The sequence below is a fragment of the Bombus fervidus genome, chromosome 1 (genome assembly GCF_041682495.2).
Source record: "Bombus fervidus isolate BK054 chromosome 1, iyBomFerv1, whole genome shotgun sequence".
NCBI classification, from domain to species: domain Eukaryota; kingdom Metazoa; phylum Arthropoda; class Insecta; order Hymenoptera; family Apidae; genus Bombus; species Bombus fervidus.
The window spans coordinates 5,029,257-5,045,049 of NC_091517.1; the positions used below are offsets into that span (position 1 = coordinate 5,029,257).

General features: G+C 36.4%; 1 protein-coding gene across 22 annotated transcripts in view; it reads left to right on the plus strand.

The window, feature by feature from the left end:
• Dlg1 (MAGUK family member discs large 1) overlaps nucleotides 1-15,793 on the plus strand; it is a 530,764-nt gene that overhangs the window by 337,285 nt on the left and 177,686 nt on the right. For 2 of the 22 annotated variants that reach the window (XM_072004731.1, XM_072004737.1), the window contains exon 1: nucleotides 6,070-6,656. The exons of the other annotated variants lie outside the window; for them this stretch is intronic. In XM_072004731.1, coding sequence (XP_071860832.1) covers nucleotides 6,516-6,656 — 141 coding nt within the window. In that variant the 5' untranslated portion in view covers nucleotides 6,070-6,515. Of the gene's footprint in view, nucleotides 1-6,069; nucleotides 6,657-15,793 lie in introns of those variants that run through there. 22 annotated transcript variants of the gene reach the window in all.

Consider the following 15,793-nt stretch of genomic DNA (forward strand, 5'->3'; position numbering starts at 1 on the left):
TTACATTAACAACGAAAGACAGTGGTAACAATAGAATGGTATAAACGTCGACACAAAGTACAGGTCACAGTTGGTCGGGAAGTTATCGGTGTAATTTTGTTAAATCTTATATGCAGTCTGGTGCAGCAGAAAACGAAAGAAATAAAGCGGAAGAAGAACAGTAACGGGAACAAAGATTACTGGAAATATCGAGAAAGTCGAAGAAGGAAATAGAGAAAGTGAGTTCGGTCTGCTCAGTTTTTCCTTTTATCGTCTAGGTTCTATTTTAAATCTGCTACTATATCGTATAGTACATGCTATTTACTTGAGCGTGTTTCAAACTTATTTCAATAAAAGTAAAAATTCTTTCAGGCAGAAATTTCGAGGGTAGAATATCATTTGAATCTTCAACGATTCAAATTGTTTATGGAAAATTAAATACTTTATCGATATTAAATATCACATCTCTTCGAGGCGGAAGAATAATTCTCCAGAACGATCGAATTTCTTATTCATTAACCAAAAACAATTAACCCAATTGCGTCGGTCCGATGCCACTTATTGCTCCGCTTGTTAATTGACAACGTTCGCCAATTAACGCGATGTTAATTCTATGAAACGCGTGCGCCCTGAAGCGTGTAGGCACAAATTGATGCGCGATTTACGATGCGCCCGATTCGATCGTCGCCACCGATGCAGCCAGTTAGAATCACGATAATGAATGATAACAGGTTCAATTCAAGCAACCTTTCAGTTTTAATAGGCCGGCTCTCTAAGCTGTTCATTCGCGCAGTCTTTTAGCCAGTGCTCGATGTTAGCGGTAACGAACGTACGCACACTGCGGTATTAAGGTGACATAGTAATTAATGTAGCAGCACGAAATGACAGGATGCGTTTACTTCCTCTTCCTGTTGAATACCGTAGACATCTTTGGTCGGTCGTATGTACTCTTCGGTCATTTAATCTTAATATATGGATATTAAAATGCTTGCAATGATTTTAGTAAGTTTTTCTTTCTTTCTTTTTTTTTTTTTTTTATTTGTGATTTCGTACATTTTGGTACAGTGGTGATTATTCTTGTATATCTACAGAATGCTTCAGAAAGATTGTGCAGAAGTTTCAGTACAAGTCTTATGTTTGAAAACAAGAAAGAAAGTGTTATTATATTTTAGTGCTAGTACATATATTTTAATCATAATCGATGTATACATTATAATAATATGGTCTTCCTTCTTTTTGAATGAGTTCAACAATGTATGGTAGGAATCATCTATGTGATTATTAAACCTCATTGTTAAATCGTTGTTAAATCTCATAGAAGACACTTCCAACATCTACTGTAGATATTCGTTATATAAACTTTGCTTTTTTGATACATAGAATCTATCTTCAAATTTTCACTCAGCCTTTCTTAACGTCCTGTATATGTAGAATTAATTAATACTTTCGTGGTCACGAAATCTGTTACGTTCACTGTTCTTTGCAGCATTCTACTACATCGTACAGATCTTATAGAAAATGCTTATGCTGCATTTAAATAACATAATATAATCAAAACTGAATACACAGCAATCGCGAAAGTGTTAAAAGAAAAAATTTATTAAAACCCAAAATCTTCAAACCTCAAAATTATTTTCCATATTATTCTATAATAATAATCGTGATAATAATCGCTTGCTCGTTTAAATCGAAACTTTGTGAACAGAAATAAGCATTGATCTTGATTTTAATAACGGTACGTCGTGATAGAAATTTTCAAGTTGTTTCGTAACAGCACGTCGAACATGAACTCTAACAAGAACGTCATCTGGCAGTCTCGAGTCGTTGTTAAGGAACAATTCATAGTTCTTTGGGTACTTCAGATGTTGCGCTTGGCAAAAGGTTCCCTATTTCCTCTATGTGCCTGCGACGACTAAAACCGTACCAAATTTTTTACCGAGCAATTTCAAAGTTTGAGTGCTGCGGGCAACGGTAGCGTTAAATCGAGGTTGTTTCTTTGCCTCGAAGAACTGTTCGTTCTTGCCCTTCCTGGAAGGTCTTGCGGCGGTTATCTATCTTATGAATCGCTAGCGTAATTAAAATTCTCGGAGATTTTGGTATCCGCCACTGAGAACAAAGTTTCGAAGGTTCTATGTAACACCGACGGCACATTAATTTGATACGTGAACAGCTGGGATGTATCAGTTAAACGTAGCAAATACTTCCTACGAAATGTTATAATCTTGATATTCGTGTTTCTGCAGCATATCGTGGCTTCAAAGAAAACATTTATAACTTTAAATTATATTCTAGACACGACTTGACCTATTCGGGTGAAGTAATCAGTACTTTCGCAGTTAATTCGATTGAAAAATTCAGTGGAACGTTGTTAAAATTCATGAGACTGAACTACGATTCAGTTATGCCAAGGACTTATTGAATCGAGCTTATCCAATTATCTGTCGTTAGTATTAAACTGTTCCCTTGTTCGCATAAACTTCACTTAGTTTACTCTATATTATGTGTTTAACGAGATGACACGTTTTAATAAGCTTTCGAGATTACATATTCTTATTCTGCTTTTTCAATATATATTTATGCAAATGAAGAAATGGAAGTTAAACGGAGGCATTTTTCAACTGTTAAATATTTTAACGTATAAATATTTTAAGTACTTTATATATGTATTATATATACTGATATATATTAGTATTTATTTTTAGTATTAATATATATCATTATACACATTCTGCATTTTTAGACTTTTAAATTTCTCAAAATAAATACATAAACATCACATACATATATTTACGTAATACAAATATTATGTGTTACACTTTTGAAATAGTTTTTCAAAAAAGAAAAAAGCTTCATTCGCGTCACAATTATTTACAAATTTACAATACTAATTGCAACTCAATACATCCGTACTTACTCGTTATTCCGAATTTTCCCCACGTTGATGTTCATTTTCTCGGAAGAAAACCGAGAGTGGAACGATGACAGGAAGCGAATTGCGGTAATGGCGCTCATTTACTTTACATCTAGTGCCGGATACCGTGCCAATTTCCGCAAACGAGCGCATTATGGCTGTTTCTTACGTGGTAAGCAATTAAAATAACCGCGTGGAATGGTTCGCAGCGAGCGTCGTTCTTTGGCAGGGTTTCGTAAACGGCCGTCGATTATTTTCCACTTCGTGGACTGTAAACAGAAACGAGCGGTTTTCCGAGTGTAATCAACACGTCGAGTCGCCGTAGACCAATTCGTTTCCACTGTCTCACAAACGGGCCGACATATTTCTCTCCCTCGTGCTTTTGGCCGAAGATTGAAGTCAGCTTTCGAGCCCTTTGATCTCCTGCTCTCCTTGGCTGCCGCAATGCGAACGTTTGACGTAACAACTCGATGACGACGACATCTCACATTTGTTTCAGTTCGAGACTCTTTGATTTCGAGTTTCTTGACAGGACTCACACTTCGTTTCATCTCGCAATTCGGCTTAACTCAACCTCTTTTAGATATTTGATTGATTTAGGAGACGTTTCTCCCGCTATTTTCTACCAAAGAGGATATCTGTTATTAATTACTTTACGTACTCTTTTAAGATTATTCAAAATATCGTGTAATATATAATTTGCATCTAATAATATTTAATTTTATGGAACGCAAAATTCGAAGTTATAATATGTTGAAAAATTCATTTGAATTACAATTCTTGTTTCATGATACTTGGATCATAATTTATTATAAATACATAACTCGACCTTGTAAGACAAAGAGCTAATCTGATCAAAATTTCCAACTACAAAAAGCCATAATTAAAATACATTTTTTTTATAATAGTCCTTGCAACAGTTTTACGTTATTGTAATAATTACTGTTTTTACTAAATTCTCCATGACAATCCTCGCTATAAGATCGGTCTGACTATTTCGAATTAATTACCAATCATCGTCAAGCATCCCATTAATACTTATTCATCGGTCTAACCTGTTGATCGTTAAAACAATCCTTTCGCTACGGAATATTTCATCTCGACATAAAGAAACGAAATACCGATCGAACGATGAAGAAGGAAAGAGAAGAGACGCAGATCGACCGTAATTCGCAACTATCCCCCATGAACGATCAGCCAATTGACCCCCTTGTCCGTAAGTTAGCGCCGCTTATACCTTCGTCGCTAATTAAGGACGGCACGTCGACTAGCGGCACTCGTCGGTGGAGCTTAATGGAAATTAGTCCTGCCTCGCGATTTCCAACGTCGCGCATCGGTCCTCGTAGTCTCATTAGTTCGTTCGAGCGTGCCGCAGGTCTCGATCGTTCGTCTGCAGTCGCGAATAATTCGATTGCATCTCGTATACGTCTACTTGAACGCCTTCTGAAGCGTGTTCTCGACACCGGCCCTATTGTATCCGTGAGCCGGCTAATTACACCGATGTCCGGCGCGCCCATTTCCTTCCGGGCGATCGACGCTCATCGAAGTTACTCCACGAAGATTGACTTTACTGATGCCGTAAGAGAAATTTGGTATACTACCGCAGTGATTTAACAGATGATGAAGTATTCGAGTGTTTTGTGGCCTTTGGATTTTAAACGATTAAATTCTGGAGGGAAAAACAATTGAGATGCATACCGTTTGGATTTTACTTGGAATTTGTCAATATTGTAAGAGAAGATATATCGAAGGTATAAGATGCGGTATATTCGAATAGTTCATGAGTATTTGGTTATATATTAAACTATCGGATTTTAGAGGGAAAAGAAATCAATGTAGGTGTTGTTTAGATTTTATTTCGAATTTCTCTACAGTACGATCTAGTTGGCAATGACATATTCCAGTGTTTTATGAGTTTTTTGATCCTCGAATAGCAAACGATTAAATTTTGGGGGAAATTGAAATGAATGTTGTTTGGATTTTATTCATAGTTATGAATGTACACAATCGTTGGAAATTCTATTTTACTTGCGATGTAACCCATTGGAAACTGATGACGTATGATGTACGTCACAGGATGCGTATCCAATACAATTAATGACGCGTTATGTTCTGTTTGTTCAATATAATTAATTTCATTATAATTATTCCAATAATTGAATCAATATAATTACGAACGTTACTTCTACGTTATCACTAGACTGTGGATAATCGCATCAGATGAAGAAATTCAAGTTATTGTTATTAGTCAGTACTGGAAAAGCAATCATGGAAACAGGATCGCGTAAAATGTAATTGTGAAAAGCATTGTGTACGATTTAAAAGAGCTATTAGTGTCAAGCTAGAGAAACCCGATTACGGTAAACTGATCGTATTTCTAAAAGTTCGCATTACGATAAGAGGCGTGATAAGCGACAACGGAGTTGACATTTTCTTGATATTAGGGCTTGAAATTCTTCGTTGCATTTTTATTAGAGTAGGTAGTTTTGGACATAACTAATTGTAGAACTGCAGTGAAAAGGATAGATAGCGTCGTGAATAGTGTCTATGAGTAATTAACAAGAGAATGAACCTCGTTAATTCAATTCGGTGTTTTAAATTAAAGCTCATACTTGCTTCTTTGTTGGAGGCAAATTCGCAGTTTCGCCTAAGCAAATAGACAATCCCTCTTTTTGGCAAATATTAAATTACTCTGATGTGATGCTGTTTAAAGAGTATTGATTTTGCGCTGGGTTCCGACGGTAAGAGAGGGAGCTTCCAGTGAATTTGCACCCTTACTGCTCACGGTAAATGCTGTTGCTTCAATGTATCATAGTCTCGGTCGATTCGTGAATTTCTGTGTTACCGACTCCCGCAAATGATGCGTTCGTGGTCGAAGAGATGTCGTCTGTTTGATCGTTCGTCGTCTAAGAAATTTCAATCCTCAAAAACAATTCCTAAAAGAATTTAAAATTTGTATCATTTCCATCTCTGTAGTATTCAATAAACAACATTTATTTACAAAATTTGGTAACAAACGTACAGTATGTCCGATAGATTTGTAGTAGATAAATACTTTCTAGAGTAGTTTCTGTGTTTTAATTTCAGAAGCTTCGGTTTAGCAATAGGTTTACTATCATTTTGTAGAGCTTGGTACGTTAATTTATTAACTATCCAAATTTAGGTCGCGAATGGAGGACGCACGAAGGTAATTAATTTACGCACCCTCGTCGTAAACACGCCATTGAGGAATGGCCTAGTAAAAGACTCTGTACGAGCGGACTATAAAGTATCGCAACGACTTTGATAAGCACCAGACAATAAAAGGAAGCACTGCCTATGAATTTGCAATAAGCTTTGTATCGCACGTAAAAAAATTTCAATATCGGCTCCGCTCTTTTCTTATAATAGCGAGAAAAATTACTCAAGTCGATCGAAGGGGTGTATATTAATGTATAGACACGATTCGCGAAGGATTTTCCTCACTCCTCTATTGCTAGTTTAGATAATGGTGTAAAGAACGTGACACGAACAGTCGGTGAATGAGTGGTGAATAGACTGACACAAAGCGAAACGTGTGAAGGGTGAAAAGAAAAAGAAGATCGTGGAATAATCGTGAAATCAAAATATTGAATATTCGTCGAATATGCCCCCGACGACACCGCCAGCCATGTGCTCGCTCTGTCCGCGCTCAAAGAAGGCTCAACACCCGAAGAAGCTCGTGCGATTTGACTCCATCGTCGACACGTTCTCCATCTCCGATTCGAATGCGATCACCAATCAGAGGGTAAGAGGATTAATTTGTAGTACATTACATGGAAAATAATATTTCTTTATGACCAAACTTTTTCTTTTTATTTTTGGCTATTTATTTATGTATTCGTTTTAGCTTGTTTCATGATCGGTATTTATAGGAACTCCTTGTATACTCCTTAAATATTATATAGGTATTCAGTTAACGAGTAGAAATGAGATTTGACTAATTTATAATCATTTAGACGCGAGATCAAAGAATCGGTAAAACGTGTGCTTGAACAAACACGTGTACGCGAATTTAGCGAATCCGGGTCACGATAAGCGTAGTTAATGTAGCGTCGATTTGCAGTCGCGAAGTCCTTTAACATTTACACGCCATTACGTGATCAGCTTTTGAACATTAACGTATCTCTCTTCATGTACATTATTTATTTTATCCCTTTCAAGCAAAAACCATTAGATAGTAATTACCGATTCTCATTCTATTATAGAAATATTATATTGTTCGTACACAAATATCATATCCCACCGGAGATATCTTTCAAATTTTATAAATATATCGATTTATACATTCTCCATTGCTAAAACATATAGGATATCCTATTATATGATTGTAATACGATAACACAATCTAATGAGAAATTGTAACTAAAGCTTCAAAAAAATGTCTAACGCTAAGAACGAATATATAACTGATACAAACAAAAGCTTCCAATCTTCAGCCTCGAATGCACCCTTCAAAGATTCAAGACTTCGGACCAATTTCCTTCGTGCAAATTTAAAGAAAGCGAGCCATCCTGTCCCGTTCGACGAGTTCTAAGGTCTCTCTTTTGGTCCGATTGAAACTCGTGTTTCACCGGGCGCTGGTAAATCATCTGGCTACGTGAAAAATTTAGCGTGTGCCGCGGGGGACGTTCGCCATGCACAAAGTGCCATGAAACGTAGCTCCGAGTCTTATCGCAATGCCTTCGAGGCCAGTGGCGCGCAATGAAAAAAGAGTTCGCTGCCATAGCTGATATCTTTACGACTTTTCGATCGACGACGGTGACGCGAATGCGGGACACGTTATAAAAGCTTCCAGAATAAATGGCGTCTTGCAGAGTGAGGCGCTCGCTTAGCGGCTGCGGACACCTTTTTCTGCTCAAACGATTAACGAGGAAAAAAAAATATTGTTTCGAATATTGGAAATGTCCATTAAAAAGCGTTCGATTCGATAATTATCCTCATTCATTGTGTTAGTAATTGTAAGAAAAATGGAATTCTCTGCTGTTTATTGAATTTTGTACTACAGAATCGAAGTAGATTTTTATTTCTATTTTTTAAAACAATATGTTAGATAAGTAATGACACAGAAAAATATAGAAGCTCGTGTTTTATTTATTGATTTCGAATTTGATATTACAGAGGAAGGAGCGTATATACTAAATAAGCCACAGTTGCGCCACTTTCATTAAAATGTCAGCGTGCAGAAAATGCCTGCTGAGATCGTAGGTATTTCAGTTTATAATCAAGCCTAGGTGCACATACATATTTACACGACGATGAAAAAATATTGGTACGATGTTAACTAGCAGAATTTCGTTTCTGAATTATTACGAACTATTATACAGGAAACTAGAGGGTCGTTCAACAATCTTCTATCGATATGAAGTCTTAAATTGCTCAATAACTTATGCATTCATCGAAAATCACTTATAAAAATCACTAGCGATGTAACATGGATCCTGCGAATTTTTCTCTTATTCGAACATATCCGCACAAGATAAAAACTTCGGATATGTTCGACAATCCTTTCCGAGTCGCCCTGTTGAAACCGTCGAAATCATCGAAATCGTCGAAATGGATAAAAGGTAGGCGTGGTTCCGGAACTGGTCGTCGTCAGAGAAACAGCAGGTGGCCGATAATGTCCTCCGGGAAAGCTAAACCACCGCCATTCTCTTATGATAATACGAGTCCGTGCCTGGACCGATATTCCCCAAATGTAAATCAGTCGACTTCCCTGATTCCGTACTGTCGATATCCGACCGCCTATATTTTCTCCATCTGCCTACGCTCTCTCTTCTCTTTACGTTTATTAAAACACTCCGCCTGATCCGTACGTTTTGTCCCAGGGGTAACTTCGAGTAGGCTAGCGACATCAACGATGGTCGTTCCATTTGACTATAAGAGGGAACTGGTACTGTGGATTTTTTCGGAAACTTCTTGGAGTATTGGTTTAACGGTAGAACTACAAGAACGATTGAAATGGCCAATTTGTAAATTCTCATAGAAATTTTGTAGATTTATTACTAAACCGTAGATGTGCATGCAAATTCATAGTATTATACACATAAGTGAAGAAATGAATTTAATGCTAAGCGGACATTTATTTTATCTATTAAATTTTATAACGAGTGTTAATCTTTGAATATTTTATATATCTTTACATACTATATGCATTTTGTTTATTTTCACACCTTTAAGTTTCCAATAAATGCATAGACATTCGCCGTGTATTTATTATATTTTTTGTGCACTTTTGTGGATTTACTCTTACATTAAGTATAATGCAACAAGTTCGTATAACATTCACTTTCATCATTTTAATACAAATTTTCTATTTTAATCCTGTGTGGTTTTAATGCTAAATAATTCGAAAGACCTGTAAACTCGGCACTTCTCGTTCCCACTTTCGTCATGATCTGAAACTGCTTACATCGGCGCCTGTAATCTACGCGACACGGACACGACAGCAAAGCAGAATATTTTGTGGAAGATAAAACCGAAAATGGAACGTGGTTGCGTCTCTGTTTAGGCGATAAGGGTATTTCGAAAAGCGGATGAAGGTTGTCGATATTGAAGTTTCTAATTTGATTAAAGTCATTCTTCCTTAAAATTGTAATTGCATTGTATTACGTTACTTTCGTGCACTTGGAACAGTAAATCTCAAATGTTAAATGTTGCTGCAAGCAGAAGGACAAGATTAATCGATCTACTCCGTTATTATTGGATTATCTATTCTACTGCTTGCTATTAAAGACTGATAAATAGCCAACCGTGGTGTTAACGACAAGATTACAATCGATCGTTCTCAAGCATCCCTCTTACGATTGATGCTTACCTCATGTCACTTCCAGCTGACTGATGACGATTCACCCGATAGGCTTCTGCTTTTCTGAATAACAGGCTTCTTAGGAAGTAGCTTAAGTACCCACTATGCGATAGATGAGATACTTGTAAAAACTCGCGTAAAAACACTTACAAAACCTGAACTTACAATTTATCTTGTAAATTTTTTGTTACTGTACGACGGTATACGATATATAGAAGTGAAAAGTGTAAATTAAAATTGTTTATTATTTTTTTATTATTATTATATACTCTATATGTTTTATCTCGTAGGCGTTCATCACTGGTGACGATCGTATAGAGAAGTTTTCTACATTATTGTATATTGAAATATTTATCAGATAGATCCTCTGATGTTTGCAATTCATTTCGAAATTCGAAATCGGAATTTAATGGTTTTATACGATACTACTAAACGTTTTCGCTTTTTGAGTCTATAAAAGAAATAAAATCAAAGAACGTCGACTTGACTTCTCCAATAAGTTGTACGTCTCTCTTCTCTCTTGGCACTTAGGGATGAAAAAGATCGCGACACAAAAATCGAGCGAATCGCATCCCCCAAGAAAGGGATCAGGTGTAATCCTCTTGACACGGGATCGGCTAACACTTCGAGTAGTTCGAGGAACTCTCGAATAACAAAGAGTCTGCCAACTGACACGGATGGAGGGGATCCTTCCCTGTTCGATCTCGAAGCTCCTCGATTATTCCTACCATCCTTTCGAACCTTGATAATTTACTTGTACGTACGCCATCATTTTCGATCATCTGATCGATTCCACGATTTACTTTATGTTGAACGTTTAGTTAATTTAATGGCGTTACACATTTACAAACAGCTTGTACAGACAATAATTTTACAATAGCAATCAGATGTATAATAAACCTAGAATTTATGTCCCAGACGATTAGATTCTCTGACAGTTGAGTCACAATTAGTTTCATCGTCAATTATGGCATTGTCACCATTAAAGTCTCGGGGGAAAGACAGTACATTTCTTTCTCTTCAACCGAACTACCAATATAGAATATACTGTTACAAAACACATCAATGAAAGATGGGTCATCGCAACCTCCACAAAGATACAGATCAATCATAGCAATATATAAACATTCATAAAACACAGCACACTAAGAAATAAATAGAAGTCATGCTAACGTCATTCAAAGCTTCTAAACTACTCCTGTATATTTCTATATAGTCTTATAAATATATACATTTTACACAAAATATTTACCTCTTTACAATCAATATGTTTACAACCATTTTCAAAATTAATTTATTCGAAGGCTCACGAGATATTTGTAAGGTTTTTATCTCACCTGTCGTCGCTTTGCTTCGCGAAAATCGATCTAGCAGACGTGTCTCTTTGCCAATGTAACAATCGAAAGAAGGCTTTCACCTAACTGGCTCTAATTAACAAACGTCCCGAATAATCAGACGACGTTGTTAGAGGTTAAATTATTTCTAGGTCTACGAGTCTCCAGCGTGCAATTGCCGATAGCCCCCTCGAAATTTCAGTTTGGTCCGACATAATAATGAGAGACGATGAAAATGACGCGACGCGAAATAAATTCAAATTTCAACTGAATTTATCGCCCAGTCGTTCTCGCATCTAGGTTAATGTAACAGCTTGTGTAACATACAGCCGATTAATTTTGATAAAACGGTATCGCGACGTTGGCGTTATTGTCCGCGATATATAGTAGTAGGATAGTAATTTGTCCAAAAATGACAAGAAGAAAGGAGTGATACAAATTAATGAGACTTCTCTGGTCGCCCTCGGACACAGTCGTATATTTCAACCCGGCGATTCCAAAATGAAGAATCGTGTTTTCGATATATTCGCGTTTTGAACAACCGTTGTTCACGGCCTCGGTGATTGAGAGGAAAGTTGGAAATTGCGAAATGCTTCCTGTCCACTTGGTTTTTAGGTTTTAACTACTAAAACTGGCTAAAGGGACAAATGAAACCCTTGACAAACGTTTCTCGTACGTCTTGACCTACTTTTTCCTTTAATTTCTTCTAGCAAACGGAACCTTTTATGCCCACTGTAATATCTTCGCGGTAAAGTGGGCGACTCGTGAAAATTTGCTTAGACTTTAGAAAACTATTTCCTTGAATTTATCGCTGCAAAACGTACTATCGAATTATTTACTAACTATTCAATACTCTTGTTTGTTACAGGTGAGTTTATAAACATTTCCAGTTTTGGCCACATTCGTGTAAGTAGCACTTTGTTCGTGGAATTACTCGCTTACGTAGAATGTGTTTTGTCCTGTACGTTTCGAATCTTCATTTAAAATTTTTCTAAGGGTCTCCTCAGTACTACGAAAGTCTCTTTGTCGTAATCGCTTGATCTTTGAGAAGAAAAAATCATAACCACGGATCAAAGAGACAACAAACAAAGGACAAAGCGCTTATTAGAATTATGTAGTTGAAAAATGTGCTTACCACGTTTCTACGAAGGCGAAATTAATTTCCTGTACTACAAAGAAGGATATGAGGAGAATGGCGTGCAGGTCCACTTCAAAGGTGGTCTAATGTATAAAACAAGAGAAAAATTTTAATACCGAGGCACGCAGTTGCCCATTCATTCTGAAATGGCTTGCCTCTTTGTAAAGACTAAGCGCAGTTCTTGTTCGAAAAGAAATTAATTGGATTACCATACGAAGTTAGAATACTTTATTTATTCTATTTACTATTTATTTATATTATGTAGTAAGGATTGTGTCTCTGTTACATTGAAAAATAACGACAGTATACACTCAAAAGTTAAAATATCTTTAAAAAAGCTTGTTTCCGTTTTCAGTAACAAGTTCTCAAGGACTCAACATTTACGAAATTCACTATATAGAAAACAATACATATCAGCACATAGTAAGCGACACAATATCATTTCAAGTTTAAACTTAGGCAGACGGAAAAAGAAAGCACACGCGAAAGAAACCTACGAAACTTCTGAGAACGTTAGCTGCTATCACCAGCAGCCGCTTTATCGACGACGGAATCCCGTATTGTTTTCGGTTCTGTCCGAGGCCATTCTTTTCTGAACGATATTTAATCTGTCCGGTTCGTTTCATGGTATAAATGAAAACTTCGGATAACCGAAAACACCCGACACGTTTCTTATCCCGACCTAAATTACGACATCTGTTTCTTTGCCCCTTGTCCTCCTCTTTACCGGCGTCTTTCGACCTCTACCATTCCTTTACAATCGATCGAACGCATAGAGAATTTTAAGTCGATCTCGTATCGCGGGTGAACAGAAACGTGCCCACAACGAACCGTGTTGGCTTATCTCGGTATGAAACACGCGTCTGTTACCTGTAAATGTCGTTAACGAGCTATATTTCTCCTAGTTTTGATTTTGATCCCAGTTTTACTGAATTGCATTTTGTTTACTCTCTCTTTTTTTTTTATTTTTTTTGTATTTTCAATGTTTATAATAATAGTATTTGTAATCTTCTCTGCTTGATAATTGTAATAATAGTAATAATTTGTTTCCCCATTGAGATTATAAAATTCCGTTACTTATACAATAGTGCTGATTCTGTATCTCCTTATACTTAAACTACTTCATCCTGTCTCATCCTATTTATATCTAGATTTAACCGTTTTATTCCTATCTTAATTCTTATCTTGCTCTATCAGTACACGATAATTGTAATATTTAAGTCGCCATATTTTATAATCCTTGACTCACGCAGATATTTTACATTTATTATTGAAGTTTCATTTGAATATTATTTTATCAGACCATTCGAATTGAATCAGATAGGAATAAAAGACCTTGGGCCTTCGCTTTATCGTTATAAAATAAAATATTGAACGCTCGTGACAACAATGACCCAGTCTTTGCTACGCGAAGATTGACTTCGCGTATTTTCTCTTCCCTTTAACTTTCCTTATATAATTTCCATTTTTTTTTTTTTTTTTACAAATAATATTCCTTAATAAAAAGATGAAAATGTATGTCTTATCTGCCTTTCATCGAACTACATATCTTATTTTATATATTTCTTAAATGATAATATATTTTATTTTATACATTTTATAAACTGAAATATTCAACACTTATGACTATAATGATCCAGCATTTGCTGGACGAAAATTAATTTTCATTTTAGCTACCTTTTAACTTTTCCTACTTACATAATATCCTGTAAATAATATTGTCTAATAAAGGGGAAAATGTATGTCGATTAGAAGGAGATTTCAGAAATTTCCTGTTAATCATACACGGAACGCTGTACCCTTTGTTATCTATCTTCCATCGCGCAAAGCGTCCGAGATAATTTCACGTAGATCCTGGAGAACGACGTTTTTCATGCTAGTATTCCAGGTTCATGGTTGGCCAGAGCGCATGTTCCACATACCCAGTCGTCATGGCCGTTTCCACGGACTAATGAACGTGAAACGTAATTGGCAGTTGCGTGCAGCTTCAATTAACGTATTACAAGCGGCGCTCTGTCGGATAGTTTGTGAATTTCGTACCAAATTCTTGCTCTGTGACGACACGCTTTAACGGTCCTCTGTCGCGCACCCCCTTTGCTTCCGTTCGTTTTGTATTAGCTTGCACAGGGCGGAATTATTGACACGCTTGCTCGTATATGTGTCACAAATATTTGTCGGTATATGTGCGCATGAAAGTTTCGTCGGAGCTGGAGAATCGCTTCCAAAACCTTGATCTAAATTAGTTGATCGGCTGGCAAGTGTCCATTTCCTCAGCAAAAATACCTATAAATCTTAGCCCGCACCCCCGTCTCTCCATTGAATCTTGCAGTCAATCTCGTAACCGGTTATCACGATTCTAGTGTTCTACGGTCTTCCTTGAAATTTCGGGAAATTTCTGAACGTTGCTTTAACGTGATGGAAAATAAAAGATGAAAATAGCGAGGATTTAGAAATGTATAGAAGGACATTGTAAGCATATTAACTGCTGCAATTTTCAAATTATTTTGTATAAACCGTCGCTTGTTCCAACTTAATGCGTTGTTATATGATATGTATCTTATTAATGGAATTAAATTATCAGCGCTTTATGGTGCATTCCCACTGCTTTACGTTGTTACTATGATATTAAAAGTACATAGATATTATAAACTTTATTGTTTTTTACCGAGATATCTTAATTAATTCCAGTATTATTAGTCACTGGAGATCCCTATACTGTCACTGTCAAGTCCAGTGTCAGTCACCGGTGACCCCTATGACAATTAATATGTTGATAATGTGCATGCGCCAGCAAGTAGCCTCTGAAGCAGCAAAGCGTACCGAGTAGATATCACTAACAATGAGCTCGTAATGTGCTAAATTAAACTTCTAAGTTATTAGTCATAGGACATTCCATTGAAATTAGATAAACCGTCGTAAACTAATACAGAAAGCGAGCAAATACGATGAATCAACTCGTGTATTAGTCATACTTCAATCGTCGCTACGATCTCTTTATTATTAACGCCCGCTTAATCTGTGAAAAGGATGGCTTAAAAGAACAGAAGATACGTTAATATATTTGAACAGATTTGTCGAATATTGCGGATTTATTCAACGAGTGGAGATTTCATTTGCAAAGGAAGGTAGTTTGATTCAATGGTAAAATGAATTGATAACCGATTATTAGGTATACGATCGTATTAGTTATGCCAGCTCGATCGCGTAACTATACTCGATGTTTTGGCTGATTTTTACTCATTAATCAGATCAACGGGATTAAGTAAATTCAGGATATCGCACGGCATTATAATCCCAAAGCGATGTTACGTATAGAGAATCCCGTGTTTTATCAGAACGCGTAGTATATGCTAATCGATTTCGAGCAGATAAATCCATTACGTGTTGGTGACGGCGCATTTGGAAATATTGATTTATCTGTGTACGCGTACTTAATGAATACTAATCAATTTAATGCGACCGATTTTGTACCTGACGCGCTTTGTAGAAATTCTACTCCGGATGTGCTTGCAAGGAGAAATTAATATTCCGTAGTTTCTTAATCAGCGGTACAAAAATTGTTGTAAAAAGAAGAAAGCACGCAATTTAAATTTTTTACATTTAGC